The sequence below is a fragment of the Sceloporus occidentalis genome, unplaced genomic scaffold (genome assembly GCF_023333645.1).
Source record: "Sceloporus occidentalis isolate IW3139 unplaced genomic scaffold, rSceOcc1.0.p SCAF_1, whole genome shotgun sequence".
In the NCBI taxonomy this organism is placed as follows: Eukaryota; Metazoa; Chordata; class Lepidosauria; order Squamata; family Phrynosomatidae; genus Sceloporus; species Sceloporus occidentalis.
Window position 1 is genome coordinate 130,120 of NW_028316981.1, and position 21,628 is coordinate 151,747.

The 21,628-nt window shown below is 43.4% G+C and overlaps 1 protein-coding gene across 1 annotated transcript; it reads left to right on the plus strand.

Annotated features, from left to right (window-relative positions):
- Positions 1-3,132: 3,132 nt before the first annotated feature.
- On the plus strand, positions 3,133-17,664 carry LOC149320274 (vomeronasal type-2 receptor 26-like). The gene is made up of 6 exons (XM_089499293.1): positions 3,133-3,212; positions 3,843-4,134; positions 13,989-14,780; positions 15,357-15,586; positions 16,326-16,450; positions 16,754-17,664. Exons 1-6 carry the CDS (start codon positions 3,133-3,135, stop codon positions 17,662-17,664), a joined length of 2,430 nt encoding a protein of 809 aa, XP_089355419.1.
- Positions 17,665-21,628: the final 3,964 nt, after the last annotated feature.

A 21,628-nucleotide genomic window follows, 5' to 3' on the forward strand; every position in this document is an offset into this window, starting at 1 on the left:
CCGCGATTTGGTGTGAAATCGCGCCGAAAAGCACCAAAAGTTTTTTCGTAACCCGAAAAAACTTTCGCAACCCGGAACAATGTTTTCCAATGGGATTTTTTCGTATCCCGAAAATTTCGTAACCTGGGTATTTCGTATCCCGAGGTACCACTGTAGTTGGCTGGCTGAAGCCAAAGGGTGCTCAACAATGGCTCCTTTTCATCCTGGAGAGAAGTGACCAGAGGGATGTCCAGTGGGGCTCTGTCCTGGGCCCAGGGCTATTCAACCTCTTTATCAATGACTTGGATGACAGAATTGGGGGCATACTTAACAAATTTGCAGATGACACCAAATTAGGAGGAATAGCTAATACTCCAGAGGACAGGATCAACATTCAAAATGACCTTAATAGATTAGAATGCTGGGCCAAAGCTAATAAAATGAATTTGAACATAGAGAAATGTAAAGTACTGTTCTTAGGGCGGAAAAATGAAATGCACAGATATAGGATGGGTGACACCTGGTTGAATGAAACTATGTGTGAAAGGGATCTGGAAGTCCAAGTAGACGATAAGTTGAACATGAGTCAACAGTGCGATGCGGCAGCTAAAAATGCCAATGCGATTTTAAGCTGCATCAATAGAAGTATAGTCTAGTTCAAGGGAAGTAATAGTTCCACTCTATTCTGCTTTGGTCAGGCCCCATCTGGAATATTGTCTCCAGTTCTGGGCACCACAATTCAAAAAGGACATTGAGAAACTGGATGTGTCCAAAGGAGGGCGACTAAAATGGTGAAGGGTCTTGAAACCTTGCCCTATGAGGAAAGTCTCAGGGAGCTGGGGATGTTTAGTCTAGAGAAGAAAATGTTAACAGGTGATATGATAGCCCTTTTTAAATACTTGAAGGGATGACAACAGATGGCATTTCTCCCCTCATTCAGCGTCTTGAGGCGGTAATGGGCTGGATGAGGAAAAACAAACTCAGGCTGAATCCAGACAAAATGGAGGTACTTACAGAAGGGGCCCCCAAACCAGGTATAGTGTTGCAACCTCCAGTCCTAGATGGGGTCAAGCTCTCCACAAAGGACTGTGTTCGCAGTCTGGGGGTGCTCCTAGATCCGTCACTTCACATGAGAAATCAGGTAAATGCGGCGATCAGGAGCGCCTGTTATCAGCTTCAGCCAATACGCCACCTCCGCCCTTTCCTGGAAGTAAAGGACCTAGAAAGTGTTGTACATTCACTGGTAACTTCACGACTTGATTTCTGTAATGCACTCTACATGGGGCTACCCTTGTGCCTAGTCTGGAAACTTCAACTAGTGCAAAATATGGCAGCCAGGCTGGTAGCCGGAGAAACTAGGAGTGACCGAATAACACCCATCTTAAAATCTCTTCACTGGCAGCCTATCAGTTTCCGGGCACAGTACAAGGTCTTGGTTATGACCTTTAAAGCCCTACATGGCTTGGGTCCAACCTATTTGAGGGATCGCCTGCTTCCATATAATCCGCCCTGCTGCACCCTCAGGTCCTCTGGGAGGAATCTATTGCCGCCTTTGAAAACCAGACTAACTGCTCCCTCCCAGAGGGCCTTCTCCGCAATGGCTCCCAAACTATGGAACGGACGGACGAGATCCGTCAAATTGCCAGCTTAGACAGCGTTTAAAAAGCTGATCTCTTCTGGCAGGACTTTCCTGAATAAAGTGCCCAGCCACAGAATGACTGCCCCCCGCATCATGTATCAGGTCTGTCCTGGCTGTATTTTTATTGTGTTTTTAATAGATGTTTTAAATTGTAACTTGTTTCATCCTGTTTTAAGGGGGGGAATTTGGGATATAAATATGTAAATGTGGATTTTAACGTGTTGTAGCCACTTTGATTGTCTTGTCACAGAAAAGCGGGATATAAATAAAAGTTTTATTATTATTTTATTTATTTATTATTGAGGATGGAGCAAGCTTGTTTTCTGCTGCTCCAGAGAACAGAACACAGAATAATGAATGCAAGTTACAAGAAAAGAGATTCCAACTCAACACTAGGAGGAACTTCCTGACAGTAAGGGCTGTTTGACAGTGGAACACTTTTCTATACCGCACTTATGCACTCCCTGAGTGGTTTACAAAGTGTAAGGTCATTGCCCCCAACAAGCTGGGTACTCATTTTTGCGATCTATGAAAGGATGGAAGCCTGATTCAAGCTTGAGCCCCTTAGCTGGGACTGAACTCCAATCTTATGGTTTGTGAGTGAGTGGCTTCAGTACAGGCATTTAACCACTGTGCCACCAGGGCTCCTAGTGCAACACAACAGGGCAACACAACAAGTCTAGTTTACCAATACTTTTCAGAAAGCCCTGCCTTTGATGTTAAGAAAGTTAGAGTTGAGTGGAACAAAAGGTTCAGTTCCCCTGAACAAATTAATCTATGGAAATGTACACCATCTTCATCATCTGAAACTTCTTTGGACCTCACAAACATGTTTTTCCCCTCCAACTGTACACTTGCATTTGGGGATACCTGGACATGGCAAAGCCAATTATTTCTCCCTTTCTAATTATCTTGTTGACTTAGTTTTGTTTCAACTACAGTTGCAGAATTTTCCCAAGATAGTGATTATGAGACCAGGAGATTACAAATCAGAATCTAATGCAAGAGGAGGCAATTTCTTGCAATGAGACTGAAAGAGAGGAAGGATAAATACTACTTGAACCATGGAGACTTGGGAGGGAGGGAGGTTTAAGGAGGACAGGGATAGTACTGGTGTTGCTATCTGTTAATGGCATCCAGTCCCTTTGGGTCAGAAGACCTTGTTGCTGACTTACCTTTCCCCACAGCAGCCAAGATTCAAATGCTGCAGCATCTTCATGGCCCAAATGGTCTTTATTCTTCCTCTACACTTCTTTCTCTGTTCCTCTGCATCCTGGGGAATGACTGCAAAGGCCAAGTGCCCTCTGATTTTAGAAAGCGATTCATCAGACCTTTTCAATTTTTTCAGGCCAGGAGATCAGCTCATTGGTGGGATTGTGCCTGCTGCAAACTCTGCGGTTGGACCCAACTCCTTTGCAGACCCTCCTTTTATCTACATGAAAAGGTATCTTCATACGCCAGGACAGAAATTGTGGGCTAGCCCAGCTGGAACTCATTTAGGAGGCCTGTTGGGGATGACTATTGGCTACCAGTTCACCCTTATCTCAGAGTGGTTGTTTACTCAATCTTTACGGGACGGGTTGTGTGAGTCAGGGTAAGACTGTCCACTGGTTTCTGTCTGCAGAAAACAAACTGGCTCTCTCTTCTCTGAATACCCCGTTAGATATCTTCAATATCTGCTTTAAATGGTTCTTCCTCATTTCATAGAACCATAGAGTTGGAAGAGAGATCAAGGGTCATTCAGTCCAACCCCTTTTTGCCATGCAGGAACTCACAACCAAAGCATCCCCAACAGATGGCCATATCCAGCCTCTGTTTAAAAACAATCTCTAAAGAAGGAGATGCCACCTTCCTCCATTGAGGTAGTTTCTTCCCTGTCAAACAGAAAGTTCTGCCTAATGTTGAGGTGGAATCTCTTTTTTTGGAGCTTGCATCCATTGTTCTGGGTCCTATTCTCTGTACGTTTCCTGAGCTTCTCACCTTCTATCCCTTCTTTACGCTTTCTGATTCAGGGCTGGATTCAAGCAAAGTATTTCAAGACCTTCTGGTGCCCTCAATATTTGGCATTTTGCAAAACACTGATGCACAAAAACTGATCAGCCATCTGCTCAAACCTGTTTCACTGTGATAGTTAGCTCAAGTGGTCTTTATTGCCAAGACAAATCCTTCAAATTATGGAAACAAAAGGTGAGTTATTTTCATTTGTTTCTTTCTGTATTTGCAGGTATTCGGGTACAGTTAGGATCCACATCCCGGCCTTCTGGCTTGCCATTCAGAAGATCAACCAGAACCCCAAACTCTTACCGAACATCACCTTGGGATACAACGCCTTCGACAACTATTTCAATGCAAGGATCACATATGATCTCTTGCTGGATATGCTCTCGGTTAAAGATCAGAACATCCCAAACTACAGCTGTGGAAGACAGAAGGAATTGCTAGCAGTTGTCGAAGGGGCCGATTCTGAAATCTCTATCCATATTTCAAACATGTTGTCCATCTACAAAATCCCTCAGGTATGGATCACCATAGAGGGGCTTAGTCCTGATGACTGTGTAATATATTTGTTGTTGTTGTTTGTTGTTAAGTGCCTTCTAGTTGATCTCGACCCATGGCAACTGCATGGCTGAGACATCTCCAAGACCCCTCCTCTGTCCTCCACTGCTCTGCTTCATTTCTGCAACCCAATAAAACCCACTGTAACTTCCTTAACAGAGTCGATCATCCATCTAGCATGCAGCCTTCCTCTCTTCCGCCTTCCCTCCACTTTCCCCAGCATTATTGTCTTTTTCAGTGAGCCCTTCCTTCTCAGGATGTGTCTGAAGTACGACAGCCTCAGTTTGGTCATCTTGGCTTTTTCCAGGGAGGTCTCCGGCTTGATCTGCTCTAGGGCCCATTTGTTTGTCCTTTTGGCTGCTGTCCATGGGATCCTCAGCGCTCTTCTCCAGGCTCACATCATCTCAAATGAGTTGATTTACCTCCTATATTCTTTTTTCTCTGTCCAGCTTTCACATCCATACATGCTAATAGGGGATACAATGGTTTGTACAGTTCTGACTTTTCTGCTTAGTTTTATAGCTTTGCATTTTAGAATCTTTTCTAGTTCTTCCATAGCCACCCTCCCCATTCTTAGTCTTCTTTGAAAAGAAGTGATTGGGATCAGTGTTATACAATGGAAATGATGGATTTGATTCACAACTGACGGGCAACCTCCCTGGCAAGGCACTCTGAGGAGGAATAGGGGCGGCTGAAGCATGGTCCTCCCAGGACACCTTGGCCCTGGTGGTCCAATTGGTTTGCAGGTCACGGGAGACAAAAATCTGTGGAAGATGGCCTCCCTCTCATCCCTGCACCACTCCTGGGGGCCTCCCACCTGCTGCAGGCTCAGCGTCCAAGGCCGCCATGGCCACCCAAGCCACAGACACCTCCCTGGTAAGGCCCTCTGAGGAGGAGTAGGGCGGCTGAAGTGCAGTCCTCCCAGGGCAGCTGTCTCCCTTTCTCCCTCCAGCTCAGGTGGAGCTGTCCACCTTCCCGCCGAGGTTGGAGGGAAGTGCTTCAGCCGTTCAAAGCCCCCCAGGACGTGACGCGCCACCGTTCACCTCCAAAGAATGTAGGGGGCATGTGGAAGGGCTACCCCTTGCAGGTGAGGTGCCTGAGTCCTTCCCCCATCCTGCCATCCAGCCACCCGAGGGAGTGTGGGTAAGGCTGGCTGTGGTGGCCTTGGATGTGGAGCCTGTGGTGGAGAGGAGGGCCCCCTGGAGTGGTGTGGGGATGGCAGGGAAGCCCACTTGCAGTCAGGGGCTTAGTGGCTTCCACACTGGGCAACCACAGATCCTCCCTTTCCAGGGCACAGTCCTCCCTTTCAGCTTTCTGTCCAAAAGCGTTCTCCATTTTGAAGCATGGGCTCATTACCACTAGTGGGAACGGCATGGAATAAGGGCATAATTCAAATCCATAGCGGGAACTTGATTCGTTGTCAATAGAATTCATGACCTGTTTTCAATGTGAATTAAAAACTAATTTAAACCGATTTAATATCAAATGGGAATGATTCCTTGTTGATATTCCTTCCTCCTGTTTTTACTCCTCCTCCTTCAAGCCTGCCTTTCTTAAAATATGTTCTGCATACAAGTTGAACAGAGAGGGTGAAAGGATACAGCCTTGTCTGATCCCTTTGCCAATTTGCCCATTGGGAAGCATTCTGTTTCTCCGTCTTCTGTTCTGTATATATTTGTACTAACTTAAAAGACCACACTTTTAAGGGGGCTATCGATTGTTCCTCGCATGGCACACCTTTTGAGAATCTGCTCCTTTCCTAACGTTTTATAGGTTAGGCTTCATAAAATCATAGAGTTGCAGGAGACCACCAAGGCATCCAGGACAATCCCCTTCAGGAAGACACCATTGAAGGTCTCCCTGCGACAGATGGCCATCCAGTCTCTGTTTAAAAATCTTCTTTAGCAGCCTTCTTCTTTTTGAAGAAGAAGGAAACACCACAGAAGCAGCGTTTTCCACTGTCAAACAGATCTTACTGTCAGGAAGTTCTTTCTTCTTCCTAATTTTTAGATGGAGTCTTGAATCCATTGGTTTGTGTCCTATTCTTTGAGGTAGCAAAAAGCAAGCTTGCTCCCTCTTCAATATAGCACCCCTTTAAATATCTAAACATGGCTGTCATGCCACCCCTTAACCTTCTCTCCCCAAAGCTAAACATACCCAGCTCCCAAAGCTCCTCCTCACTGGGCATTATTATGGTTTCCAGACCTTCTGCAATTTTGGTTGCCTTCCCCGTACACACTCCAACTTGTCCACACTCCCCTTGAATTCTGGTGACCAGAAAATGGAGACAGTCTTCCAGGTGAGACCTGGCCAGATGAGACTTGCTGTTGGAATTAGCTGCCCTTGGATCAACCTCAACTCGAGAGACATCTCCAAGCCTCCCTGTCTCCACTGCTCTGGTCTTGTAGATACAGGCAGCATGTGGGGTTCATCTCTTTCCGCTCCTTCTCCCTTTTCTAGCATTAAGACTCTTCCAGAGAGCGTTCCCACCTGCTCTTATGTAAGATATAGACCCACCTCCTTGATTATGATGAGAACATCTTTGCTTCACTGTCGCTTGTAAATCTTGATGTTAACTGTAATTTTTATGTATTTTATTGATTGTGTGTATTGCATTTTAAGATAGGTTGTAATCCCACCTGGATCCACCTGGGAGAGGGGGGACAATACAAATAGTTTGTTTTATTATTAGGACCTCCCAGATTGGGTCCATCCACCCGGTATGTGGACATCCTTGCTTTCTACTGCCTTCCACCTTCCCCAGCATTATTGTCTTTTCCAATGAGTCTTTCCTTCGACAGCCTCAATTTGATCAGGAGCCCTGGTGGCGCAGTGGTTAAATGCCTATACTGCAGCCATTCACTCAAAACCACAAGGTTGCGAGTTCAAGACCAGCAAAAGGGCCCAAGCTCGACTCAGGCTTGCATCCTTCCGAGGAGGGAGCTAAAATGAATACCCAGACTGTTGGGGGCTAATTAGCTTACTTGCTAATTAACTTACTTGCTGTTCACCGCTATGATCTTTGGAATAGCGGTATATAAATAAAACAAATTATTATTTATTATTATTATCAATGTGATCATCTCCAAATTCAGACTCGATCTGTTCAAGGACCCATTTGTTGGTCTTCCTGGCTCTCCACAGTCTCCTCAGCACTCTTCCCCAGCCCCATGTCTTCTTATCTGATTTCTTCACTCTCCAGCTCTCACATCTGTACATAGTGATGGAGCATACAATGCCTTGGATGATTCTAACATTAGTGCTCAGTGGCATACTCTTTTGTGCTCAAATGTGTCCCTACTTCACAAGATTGAGATGCAGGTGTTAACGTCTATTGCAAGAGGGAGGGTTCCAGCAGACAGAGAGCTGGAAAAGGCTCGGGGTCTGTGACAGCAAGAGACTAGGGTTCGAATCCCCATCCAGCCATGGGAACCCATAGGGTTGCCTTGAGCAAATCATTCTCCTCCAGCTTCAGAACAAGGCAATGGAGTGCCTCCTCTAAAGAAACGTGGCCAAGAAAACCTTAGGGTAAGGTCACTATTTTAGACCCAGTGTGTGGTGTACTTTATTATTTTAAGTACTATTCTTAACCCAAACATTTAAAAGCATGAAACTACATTGTTTTCATGTGTTTGAAATATTCTTTATATTTTGAAATTGTATTTGACATTTTAATAAGCAATTTGTTTCAATATTATAGCAATTTCATTCTGTTTTAATGTACTATTTTTGTATGGTTTTAAATGTACCTTTTTTTTTAATATTGTAAGCCAGCCTGAGTCCCAGTCTTGGGAGAAAGGCAGAATATAAATAAATATAAATCACTACTACTACTACTACTACTACTATATTAGAAGGAACACACCTTACAAACTAATCTAACTAAATTAATTCCGATCAAACACAATACACAATGAACAAAATGCAACAGACACACTAAAACACTAGAGAAATCTAGGACTTGCAACTCTCTGGTGAATAGTTATAGTTAATAATAATTCTTCTTTATCTAAGGCCATCTAAAGTAGTGAGATAGTTGACCAGTGAGATATTATCCCCTGACTTCTACCATATTGAATGATTCAATGTAAGCTTCAAAACCTGATAGAGGCTGAGTCTCCATTATCAGAAGTGGTTTGAATTCCAAATATTATTGGATATTGAAATGCCTCTGTTTCATATACATAAATAATGAGCGGTCTTGGAGATGAGGCTCAATTCTAAACACAAAATTCATTTATATTTAATATCTTTGAAAAAGACTGAGGGTAATTTTACATCAAATTGTTTGAATATTTTTGTGAATGAAACAAAGTTTTTGGACATGGAACCATTATAAAAGAAAGGTGTCACTATCTCAGTCACCCATGAATTTCCATTCTTCTTTAAAAGTCTCCAGTGTTGCTGGGCTCCTTCAAGTCCTTTCCAACTTATGGCGACCTTAAAGTGAACCTATTGTGGGGTTTTCTTGGCAAGTTCCTTCCGAGGGTGGTTGGCATTGCCATCCTCTAAGGCTGAGAGTGTGTTACTTACCCAAGGTCTCCCAGTGGCTTTACATGGCTGAGCTGGCATTTGAACCCTGGTCCCCAGTCCTTGTCCAACGCTCAAACCACTACACCACACTGGCTCCCTATTTCAGTGAAAATTATATGTCTAATATGCTCTCTTCATGCAAAAGTATCACGGTCTCATTCCACTTATGCTCAAATTACTTTCATTGCTGCCATCATATCTTGGGGAACTGTTCCTTATTTTTTGTCTGAGCCCATTTCACTAGATATTCAGCAACTCTTCCTCCATTTCCATTCTCAACAATAATTTGTCATTTTAGTTATTAGGTAATCCACATTTTTGTGGTGCAAAGGTGAGTGTCCTCAGTGGTTACCCCTTTCCAGTTGGATGTCTTCTTTTGTATTAAAAGAATTATGGACAGTTGTAGATTACTCCTCCTCTCTTAAATCATGTTGAATGAGAGAAAGTCCACTTTTGGGGGGATTATGTGTACCTTTAATGTTTCCAAAAGATTTAGACACCAGCGGTGGAAAGAGAAACATCTAGCATTCGTTGTTCAATGGTCAGAAGATCTGACTGCTTTAGCGATGTATTTGATAGATATCCAAATTCCAGGAAACATTTTTTGGGCATATATGGTCCAGATTCATCTCGTCTCACTGCCTCCCTCTTCTGTCTTTTCACTTCCTTTTTGTTCTTTCAGCTTTGTATTTTGTAAACATACTTTAAAAATCCAATCGTTTCAAAAATCCAATGGTAGTATAATACCCATTCCTTTAGTCAAATCAAAAGTGACAGGTGCTCCGCCCCCTTTTTGGTCTTAGTCCCACCTCCTTGTTTGGAGAGTTCAAGGTTTTGGGGTGTCAACTTTTTGGGGTGTTATCTTTAGGGGATTCTAGGTTTTGGGGTACCAACTTTTAGGGTTCCATCTTTTGGGGCTCCATAGGAACCTCCATTGAACCCCAAGAAGGGAGCTATTTTGGTTGTGCCAAACATGGTTTTGGGGGGTGCATGTGAACCCTCTCTGAACTCGTCTCAGAACCCCCGACCGCTAAGAATAGGCCCCATCCTTGTCAGATCAATAATAATAATAATAATAATAATAATAATTTTAACCGTAAAATATTCTTACAATAACAATAACATCTAAAATGCACATTATAAAAACAATGAGTCAACTGGCATAGCTTTTCCATCTGTTTTAATGTGACAAGCTGTGGCCATTTTCTTTGCGCAAAATACAGATTTGGGGTTACATGTGACCTCTCTCCAAACTCGTCTCAGGACCCCTGACCACTAAGGATGGCTTTTGTGTGTCTTGGAGATTCCCTGAGGGAGTGATGGTCACAACCCTGTTTTTCAGGGTGGAGTGTTTTAAGGGTTTCCAGGCTGGTAGAACTCGGAGGAGGGAAGAAGTCCTTCACTACTCAGCATTCGGTTTGGATCTGAGCTTCACAGCTCTGAAGTTCAGGGAGGCTAAGAAGGAGGAGTGGGACCACTTTGTCTTCGCCCCAGGGGTGTGTTTTCAAGAACTGTGCTCTTTTGAGTCCCACTGGTGTGTTCCCCCAACAGAGCATCCATTTTACATGTAAATATTCATTTTGGAGTGAAGTGTGGCCTTTTGCTTTAATCATCCAAATTCCCTTGATGATTTTGGGACATGTAGAATCATAGAACCATAGAGGTGGAAGAGACCACAAGGACCATCCAATCCAACCCAAATCTGCCATACAGGAACGCTCAGTCAAAGCATCCCCGACAGATGGCCATCCAGACTCTGTTTAAAGACTTCCAAAGAAGGTCTGAGGGAGTGTGTTCCACTGTCAAACAGCCATTACTGTCAGGAAGTTCCTCCTAATGTTCAGGTGGAATCTCTTTTCCTGGAGCTTGCATCCATTGTTCCAGGTCCGGTTCTCTGGAGCAGTAGAAAACAAGCTTGCTCCCTCCTCAATATGACATCCCTTCAAACGTTAAAACAGGGCTATCATATTGCCTCTTAACCTTCTTTTCTCCAGGTTAAACATCCCAAGCTCCCTAAGACGTTCCTAATAGGACATGGTTTCCAGACCCTTCACCATTATAGTCGCGCTCCTTTGGACACTCTCCAGTTTCTCAATGTCCTTTTTGAATTGTGGTGCCCAGAACTGGACACAGTATTCCAGAGCAGAATATAGTGGCACTATAACTTCCCTTGATCTAGACACTACACTTCTACTGACTCAGCCTAAAATCACATTGGCCTTTTTAGCTGCCGTATCACACTGTTGACTCATGCTCAACTTGTGGTCTACTTGGACTCCTAGAGCCCTTTCACATGTATAAATCATGTTCAGCCAGGTGTCCCCCATAATCCTATATCTGTGCATTTTATTTTTCTGCCCTAAGTGCAATACCTTACATTTCTCTGTGTTGAAGTTCATTTTGTTAGCTTTGGCCCAGCTTTCTAGTCTATTCAGATCATTTTGAATTTTGATCCTGTCCTCTGGGGTATTAGCTATTCCCCCTAATTTGGTGTCATCTGCAAATTTGATAAGTATGCTCCCAATTCTGTCATCCAGGTCATTGATAAAGATGTTGAATAGCCCTGGGCCCAGGACAGAGCCCTGTGGGACCCCACTGGTCACTTCTCTCCAGGATGAAAAGGAGCCATTGTTGAGCACCCTTTGGGTTCGGCCGGTCAACCAGTTACAAATCCATGTAACAGTTACCTTGTCTAGTCCACATTTTACAAGCTTGTTTGCAAGAATGTCACGGGAAACCTTGTCAAAGGCCTTACTGAAATCAAGATATACTATATCCACAGCATTCCCTTCATCTACCAAGCTGGTCATTTTATCAAAGTCAGAGATAAGAATTTGTCTGGCATGACTTGTTTATCTGAAACCCGTGTTGACTTTTTGTGATTATGGTTTCTTGAGACATCTCCCCTTTTTCTTTCTCACCGGAACTGTTTGAAATTGTGCCTTCAGTATCTCCCTTTTGAGAAACTCCCATCTGTCCTGAACTCCCTTCTCTTTTAGTATTTCTGACCACGGGATCACCCTTAATACTTCTCTATGTTTACTGAAATCCACTCTCCTAAAGTATAGAATGCGTGTCTGACTATGTCTGGCTTCTCCTTTCCATTGTATAACAAATTCCAGGAGAACATGGTCACTTCCACCTAAGGATCCCACCACTTGCACCCCATTAACCAAGTCATCCTTGTTGGTTAGGATCAGGTCTAAAATAGCTGACCCCCTTGTTGCCTCTTCCACCTTTTGGACCATGAAATAGTCTTCCAGGCAAGTGAGGAATCTGCTAGGCCTTGAGGATTTTGCTGAGTTTGACTTCCAGGAAATATCAGGGTAGTTGAAGTCGCCCATCACTACTACATCTCTCTTTTCTGACTGTGTGGTCATCTGTTCTAGAAAGGCATCATCCAATTCCTCAGTCTGATTTGGGGGTCTGTAGTAGACTCCCACCATAACATCCTTGTTTCCCTCCCCTTTGATTCTTATCCAGATGCTCTCCACCTGGCTTCCAGGATTGATGTCCTGGATCTCTTCACTGGTGTAAATGTCCCTGAAATATAAGGCTGTTCCTCCTCCTTTCCTGTTTGGCCTATTTCTCTTAAAAAGGTTATACCCCTCTATTTCCACCTTCCAATTATGAGACTCATCCCACCAGGTTTCGGTGAGGCCTATTATATCATATTTGCTTTGTTGTGCTAGGAGTTGAAGTTCATCTTGCTTATTCCTCATGCTCTGTGCATTAGTATAGAGACATCGCAGACCTTGGGTCCCCTTTACTACATCCACACGCCTCCTCCGAGGCTTAGCAGTGACTGTTCCCTCTGGTGGGACTCTCAGACTCCCCTGCTCTGTCCCTGAAGTCTGTCTATGATGTTCTTCCTCATCCTCCTTGATAAGGGAAAGAGCTTCAAATCAATTCTCTAGCTGCAAGCTCCCAGAACAATCCCTTCTTGGCCTTTTTCTCTGTCTGACATTACTCCAGCTGTCTGCCTCCTGTGTGGGAAGTGACCTCCTCCATCCCAACAACTTCCTCTGCATGCATAGTACTTGTCCCAGATCATTAGTTCCATTATGTCCAGGGAATCCTCTTGCTCTCTAAAACGCTGAGAGGTCCAAGAGCACCAACAGGGCCATACTTCCCCTGTCGGTGCCCAGACGGAGATCATCGACCAAGGCGACCAGGGCAGTCTCCACTCTGTATCCTGACCTGAAGCCAGTTTGAAATGGATCGAGATAATCAGTGTCAACCAAGACCGCTTGGAACTGCTTGGCAACTGCCTTCTCAATCACCTTTCCCAAAAACGGAAGAATCATAGAAGAGATACTGGCTGATAGTTAGATTTCTCCAGCGGATCAGGGGAAGGCTTTTTGAGAATAGGTTTAACCGCAGTCAGTTTTAAACTGGCTGGAAAGCAGCCTTCCCTCAGGGAGACACTGATTATTGATCTTAGTAAGTTCATAGTTGCCTCCCCTCCCTGGATGGCCGGCCATGAGGGGCAGGGATTGAGAGGGCAAGTGGTCTTCTTGACCTTTCCAAGCAACTTGTCTACGTCATCAGTACTCAAAGATTGGAGTTAATCCAAATTAACTTCATTGACGGAGTCACTGGGCGCCTCTCTTAATGTTTCTGGATTAAGGCTGGCGTCTAGGTCGGCCCTTATCCGAGAGATTTTATCTGCTAAATAGTCAATGAAAGTGTCACAGCAGGCCTCAGTAGGTTGTAATAACGGGTTCAAGGCAGAAGGAGTCTGTGTTAACTTCTTAACCACCTTGAAAAGCTGGTTTTCAGCTTGAAGGTATGTATGTTGGTGCCTGCTCCTCCTCCTCCATGTCTAAAGTTCCTAAAGGCTCTGGAGGTTTGGCTGCTGAGTCTCTTCTGAGGCCACAGACTCTGCTGGGGCTCTCAGGGCATTGCTATGGCCAAGCTGAGGCTCCGATTCAGGCTCAGGGTCAGCATCCTCCCCTGAGACCTCAGCCAAGCTGGGCATGACAGAGTCTATGATTCTATGTTTTGTAAAAATCCAGGTTAACCATTTCCTACCTTTGTCGTGAGGAAAAAGATGACACCGGTTCCTTCTATTTACTACCAGGTCAGTTATGGTTTTATGTCCCGTGACTTCCTTTCTATTACACAATGATTCCCAAAGAGGAAGCCTTGTACCCAGGGACTGTCCTCCAGTGAGGCCTCAGCTTGTTGGGGGCAATTGGCTTATAGTTGTAAACCACTTAGAGAGTTCACTGATAAAGAAATGTAAATGCTATTGCTATTGCTGTTTATTTCTTACTAGGTGAGTTATGGTTTTATCTCCCGTGACCTTCATGATAAGACCCAGTTCCCCTTCTACTACCAGATGATTCCCAGAGAGGAAGCCTTGTACCCAGGGATTGTTCAACTCCTCCTGCATTTTGGATGGACCTGGATCGGTCTCTTTGCTCCAGACAATGACAACGGAGAAAGGTTCATGAGAGCCCTGACGCCTCAGCTCACCCGGCATGGGATCTGTCTGGTTGTCTCAGGGATGCTTCCAGAAATTAATGTGCCTGAAGTGAGATTCACCTTTGACAAGATTCACATATGGAGGCAAGTCAAGGTCCTTGTTTTTTATGGAGACACTCGCTCTTTATTAAGAAATATACGCTTTCTAACCCTTTTGTTTGAAAATATGTTAAAGTCAACTGAAGGGAAAGTCTGGATCACCACAGCCTCACTGGACCTCACCTCAAACCTCTCCAGATACCCTTTACATTTCCATCAGAGCCAATGGTTCTTGTACTTCTCAATCCAGATGAACATGAGGCCCAAAAATGATCACACCTATAACCAGAACCTGGCTAATGCATTTAATTGTTTCTATTCAAAGTCTGTGCTCTCTGTGAAAGGCCGAAGGAGGTGTGAGCAGGTAGAGGATTTCCCTCTGGATGTCCTGGAACTCCACGTGACGGAAGATGGCTACCAAGTTTACTATAGTGTCCTGGCTGTGGGACAAGCTTTGCATGCCGCCTTCTCATCCAGGCCCAAGAGAATGACAACAGTGGGCAGGAGAGATGGGCGAGACCTTCCCCAACTACAATCATGGCAGGTATGTCCTTTTCCATCACTAACCTATCTATTGCTAGGAAGAGTTACCTTTTGTTTTGTCTGGGCCAGAATCCCCCAGCCAACAATAATCTGGTTCTGAGAGGTAAACTGGGAGGGAGGAGGCCTAACCATTGCCCCAGTGATGGGACAGTGCCTTCCCCACCAATGACCCTCTAGATTTTGGAAACACAACTTGTGTCTGGCACAGAATCAGGTCTTCTAGGAGGGATTTTAACCTGTATTTTCATGACCCTTTCATACACCAAGAGCAAGAGATGACTCCTGAGAAGACTTGCTTTCCCCAGGAACTCCAGTGAAAATTGGAAGGATGTGACTCAAGGATGTGGCTTTATTTGAAGACATGAATTACTGTCTCACACCCTGGGAGACCTGGGAGAAATCTGAACTGAATGAGGACCATTCACTTGCACTATTTAACATAGCATCCTAAAAGTTGCCAAAGCACTCATCCACTGAACATGTGCTGATCCTGCCTTTGGGATCTCCTGATCCTGACTCATGCAAGAACCAAAACAGATTTTGCTAAGATAACCAAGACTTCTCTTTGTCCTTCCAGCTTCACCCTTTCCTGAGAAATGTTGGGGTCTACAATGTGTCCATGGATGGAGTGTACTTGGATGGAGATGGGGAACTGGCTGCCAACTTTGATATCTGGAATACAGTAGTGTGGCCCAATGGCTCAGTTGCCGGAGTGAAATTTGGGAGTCTGAAGAGGCAAGAATCACCAGCCCAAAACCTCAAAATTGAGGAGAGTGCCCTCTTGTGGCTCAGAGGGATGAACCAGGTGCAGAAAGGGGAGCGTTCAATTTGGTATGGAGGGTCTAAACAGCACCTGAGGGACAATTTCAGAGTTACACAAGGGGTCATGTGGTGCAAAACAGCTCTGTCTGCAGCAAAAAGTAATGACTGAACAATGTGCTGCCCTTCTAATGCAAGGGAAATAATAATAATAATAATAATAATTTGTATTCTGCTTTTGCACACAGGAATCAAAGTGGATTCCAACAATATAAATAAAACATCAAACAATTACAAATTACAATTTAAAAACCCCAGAACTCCAACCCTCCCTCTATCATAAAAGCAGTGATCACCCCATTTTTCTGCCTAAAGGTAGGGCCTGCCCTTCCTTCTCATCCAACTCTCTGCACCACTCCAAAAACTCCAGCCAAATCCATTTTTCCACCATGGATATTGGCTCACTTTCCTTCCCATCTGAAGGCATCCAAATAGATTAAGTCTGAAGGGTAGGGGCACAGAACTTCGTTGCCATCTCTCAATATCTTCTGTCCATGTTTTTCTGCATTGCCAAATGAAAATGGGTTTTTCTGTAGGTCTGAGTGAGAAAGAGAGAATGACCAGCAAGGACCTGAGCTGGTCCTCTTCACTCAAAGCTACATATAAGCTGAAGGCCAGATTACCTGGGAACTGGAGACTGTTTTCCCTTCCCAGATCTATGACTCATTGCCCTCCAGTTCTACCTTAACATCTTCAACCTTGCCCTTCCTTCTCTTCATGGGTAGAGCCTGCCCCAGGCCAGGTGTGTGGAAAGCTGCCAACCCGGATTGCACAAGGCAGTCCAGGAAGGAGAGCCCATCTGCTGCTACGACTGTCTTCCCTGCCCAGAAGGGACCTTCTCTGCCCAGAAAGGTAAGAGTTGTTTTCCATGATTTACTGATTCTTAAAGACTGTGGGATGAAGATAGCTTCTTAATGGTGTTCAGCAGATAGAAGCAGGATCTCTCTTGTGCCTCAGTAACAAACAAAGGTCAGAATCAAAGTGATGTTGGGAGGGAGGGGAACTGTCTCTTTAGAAGGGTTAAGAAAGAAAGGAGTGTATAGTAGACTGGAGACATGACAGTTCTTGGTTACAATAAAGGATCTTCTAAGTGATCCAGTGGAGGACAGATACAGGTAATGCCAAAATCACTCTTTTGGTTCTTCATCTTTGCAGATGCAGATATATGCTCCCAATGTCCAGATGATCAGCACCCCAACAACGACCACAATAAGTGTATTCCCAAGGATATAAACGTTCTGTCCTATGAAGAACCTCTGGGGAAAATCCTGGCCTCCTTTGCCCTCTTCTTGTCCTTAACCACCTGCTTTGTCTTAGGAATCTTCATTAAAAACCATGAAACTCCACTGGTCAAAGCCAACAACCGGGACCTCTCCTACCTTCTCCTTGTCTCCCTCCTTCTCTCCTTCTTGTCCTCCTTCCTCTTTCTTGGCCGGCCAAGCAAAGGAGCTTGCCTTCTCCAACAGACAGCTTTCAGCCTCATCTTTTCAATTGCTGTCTCTTCCGTTTTGGCTAAAACCATCACTGTGGTGCTGGCCTTCCTGGCCACAAAGCCTGGGAGCAACGCAAGGAGATGGTTGGGGAAAAGTCTTGCAAAGTCCATTGTCATTTGCCCTGTGTTTGTCCAATTTCTCATCTGCTCCATCTGGCTTGGGGTCTATCCTCCCTTCCCTGACTCTGATATGTACTCCCAGCCTGGAGAAATCATTCTCAAATGCAACCAAGGGTCTGTGGCCATGTTCTACAGTGCTCTTGGCTACATGGGATTCCTGGCTATCATCTGCTTCACATTGGCTTTCCTGGCCAGGAAGCTCCCTGGGGCCTTTAATGAAGCCAAGATGATCACCTTCAGCATGCTGGTCTTTTGCAGTGTTTGGATCTCTTTTGTGCCTTCCTACCTGAGCACAAAAGGGAAGTATATGGTAGCTGTACAGATCTTTGCCATCCTGGCCTCCAGTGCTGGACTCTTGGGCTGCATCTTTATTCCCAAGTGCTACATCCTCCTCCTGAGGCCTGACCTGAATATTAAGGAGCATTTAATGACAAAAACTAAACATCACATCTGATTCTGAACGCGGGCTCACTATAGGCAGCTTCCAGCTTACATGGAAACCTCCAGGAGAATGGGCAAATGTCGCATGTGCAAGGCCGCGCAACATGCATGAGCCTCATTATATCTAATGGGGCTTGAGCATACGCACTTTTTGCCTTACGCGAGGGATCCATTCTGCACTCCTTTAGGGTAGATTGTATTTTTCTATGTTCTACGCATGGTAACAAAACACACATGCATTGTAACAAAACCTTTCTTCCCATTACTGAATGTATAGTACAACCATGGCCCCAGTACCAGCAGTTTCACTTACTCATGTCAGAAAGAATATGTTATCTGTAGTCATTTTCTAGGTCCTCCCAATCACTATGTAATAATTCCAGCAGAGATGCTGCTAGGTACAACAGTTTTCCTATGGCACTTTTGAATTTGTTATTGTTCGGTAAGAGTTCGCTGTGTCCATCCACCTTGTTGTAATTTGTTTCCACAGGTGTAGCCACTGGATAGGCTTCTTTGAGTCTTAAGAATTCTGTAAATTCATGAATCTTTTGTTCTTGACTGAGAAGATAGCTTTCATCTTCTCTTTCTGGTTGTATTTCTTGATAACAAGTGATTTGTTCTAGTCTTTTAATATGTCTCTTTATTCAAATGCATTATGATGTCTTCACAATCTTTTGTCTTGCTAAGCTAAAATCAAATCCTCAGTAGAAGTTAGAATGTAAGTCCATTTGTTATTTTTGATCTTGTTTAGGGATGAAGATCAGCTTTGCTTTGTTTAAAGCCTTCTTTGATAAACACCTCCTTTAGTTTCTCATTTGAAATTCTTCTAGCTTGTAAGTGCTCAATACCCATCTTCCTTGATGTTGCCACACTTAAAAGTTTCCTTATAGTGACATGTTCTTTGCAAAGGTTGTCCATTTCCTCTTGTGTAGAACATTCATGTGATACTTCCATCCTTGCAAGGCAGGACAAACGTAGAGGTGGGACTCCTCTATTTGTTCGAGATGAGCGTCTGAATTGTGGTTCTGGAACCCTGACAGCTCCCTTGGCGATGTCTAGTTCCAAACCTCCTTCTACTTGCTCATTCTCCCCTTCTGTTTGTGTACTCACTTTCCCCCCTTTGAATTTAGGCCAATATTACAGTAGTTGGTCTACATCTTGTACCTCAGCTTCTGTGCACTTGTACATGCCATGCCTGCTTTCTCACTTTCATCAAGGTACACAACACTTCTCACTGTGATTTTTCCTGTTTGGGGGTTCAAAAATGTCATTTTGGCTAGACTTAGGGATATCCTGTACTTCCTGCTTCATACCCCAGCATTATGCCTTGTCCAGCTTTGTCATCCAGTTTGGACCTTCCAGGCTAAACATACGAAGCTCCCTAAGTTTTATTTCATAAGGAAGGACCTGGAAATCATGCCTTCTGAGGGCATTAACAAAAACTATGTGTGAAAGGGATCTAGGAGTCCAAGTAGATCACAAGTTGAACATGAGTCAACAGTGTGACACAGCAGCTAAAAAGGCCAATGCAATTTTAGGCTGCATCAATGAAAGTATACTATTACTTCAAGAGAAGTAATAATTCCAATGTATTCTGCTCTGGTCAGGCATTACCTGGAATATCATGTCGAGTTCTGGGCGCCACAATTCAAAAAGGACATTGAGAAACTGGAGCGTGTCCAGAGGAGGGCGACTAAAATGGTGAAGGGTCTGGAAACCATGAAGCCCTACAGGGATGTAGCCGGGGGGGGGGGGGTTCTTGGGGTCTGTACCCCCCCGTTCCGTTAGAAAAATGAATGGTGCGTGCTGCTGCGCTGCCGCACCCAAGCTCCAATATAATGGTGGCACTTAGTCTGGACACACACACCCCCTTCCTAAAATCCTGGCTATGTCCTTGAGCCATATGAGGAAAGACTTAGGCAGCTGGGGATGTTTAGCCTGAAGGTTAAGAGGTGATATGATAGCCCTGTTTAAATATTTGAAGGGATGTCATATTGAGGAAGGAGCAAGCTTGTTTTCTGCTGCTCCAGAGAACAGGACAAGGAGCAATGGATGCAAGCCCCAGGAAAAGAGATTCCACTTCAGTATCAGGAGGAACTTCCTGACAGTGAGGGCTGTTCGACAGTGGAACACACTCCCTTAGAGTCTCCTTCTTTGGAGGTCTTTAAACAGAGTCTGGATGGTCATCTGTCAGGAATGCTTTGACTGAGAGTTCCTGCATGGCAGAAGGGTGCTGGACTGGATGGCCCTTGGGGTCTCTTCCAATTCTATGATTCTGTGAGAAGGAGAAGGGAATGGTGGTGGGGAAGGGGATCCAGTCCAGTGGTTCTTCTCTCCCTCTGAGGCCTGGACCATGGCCGGCCTCCTTCCACTTCCCCCTCAAGTACTCCAAGTTCTTCTTCTTCTTCTTCTTCTTCTTCTTCTTCTTCTTCTTCTTCTTCTCCTTCTTTTTTTTTTAAACATCATTTTATTAGAATTTCAAGCATTACAACAACACAAAAAACATTATACAAATAACAGCACAAATACTAATATGAATAATAGTAATGAATGATTTCTTAATAAACAACACTTAACATAAATTACACAGACAAAAGAAAAAGAAAACTAACAACCTAAATCTCTTCTAACCATCTATAGTCTAACAAATAACTAGATAAACAAATTATACAACACTTAACTAGAATGATCCTTCCTATCTTGTGAATGAGAATGTCTATTATAAATTCATTTGTACTCGTTTCCCGCTTTTTCCCCTTTTTTAATTTTTGTAGGCTACTTCTTACTAAAAACTTTCTAATAAACTCTAATTTTACATCTTTTCTCTTTGGCTGTTCTAACTATATATGTATATGTATGTATATATATATATATATACACACACACACACACACACACACACACACACAATTCTGTTTTATTTATTATTATGCTTATTACTATTTCTTTAAATCTGTTACTCTTTAAACCCTTCCATTGATAGTTCATTTCCTTCTTGCTGTAAGAAGGTTACCACGCTTTCCCCAGTCTTTATCAAGTTCTTCTATATTCTCATCATCCAATTTCTCAGCCAGATAATTTATTTTCTCTATCCATTCATTCATTTCTGGAGTGTTTTTCTTCTTTCCATTTTCGGGCCAGTGTTATTCTTGCTGCGGTGATTAGATAAAACATTAAGCTACCATGTTTTCTTTCTAGGTTGTTATCTAAAATATTCAATAGATACACTTCTGGTTTGAACTCTGTTTTTGTTTTTAGTATATTACAAATTGTTTTGTGATTTTCTTGCCAATATTTTTTGATTTTCACACAGGGCCACCAACTATGAAGAAAAGTACCTTTTTCTTCTGGACATTTCCAACATTCATTACTGGTTCCATACATTTTTGACAATTTATCTGGTGTTAAATACCACCTATAAAATTTTGTAATAATTTTCCCTTATATTTTCCCTTATATTTTAATCTTTTATTCCATGTAAGTTCCCATTCGCTTAACTCAATATTATGTCCAATATTTTGGGCCCAAGTTATCATGTTACCTTTAACTATCTCTTTTTTCAAGTCAATTTTTAGTAAATATTTGTATAATTTTGAAAGTAATCCTTTGTAGTTGGATTTTAATAGCTTCTCAAGTTCTAATTCGTCTTTTACAATTAAATTTTCTATCAGATCCACCTTAAATCTTTCTTTTAATTGCCATTTTAAATACCAATGTATTTTGTAATTTTGATTGGTTAACTCCTCCTCCGTTTTGAACCTAAGATTATTATTTTCATTGACTATTAAATTTCTATATCGTAACCAACCCGAAACCACTGCTCTCTCTCTCTCTCTCCAAAGAAATGCTTCTTGTGGCGAAGTTTCCAATGTTGTTTTTTCACCAGTATTTTCCCCTGACCTTTTTCCAGATCCATAACAATTGTTTCCTTATGCAATGATTATTAAATTATTTATTACTTTTTTCTTTTTGGTAAT

Excerpts from the sequence above, each read along its gene's own strand:
- LOC149320274 (XM_089499293.1), top strand. The coding sequence starts at position 3,133 with ATGACTATTGGCTACCAGTTCACCCTTATCTCAGAGTGGTTGTTTACT. Across the intron at positions 3,213-3,842 it reads GACGGGTTGTGTGAGTCAGG|GTATTCGGGTACAGTTAGGA; the intron begins GTAAGACTGTCC and ends CTGTATTTGCAG. Across the intron at positions 14,781-15,356 it reads CCCAACTACAATCATGGCAG|CTTCACCCTTTCCTGAGAAA; the intron begins GTATGTCCTTTT and ends TTGTCCTTCCAG.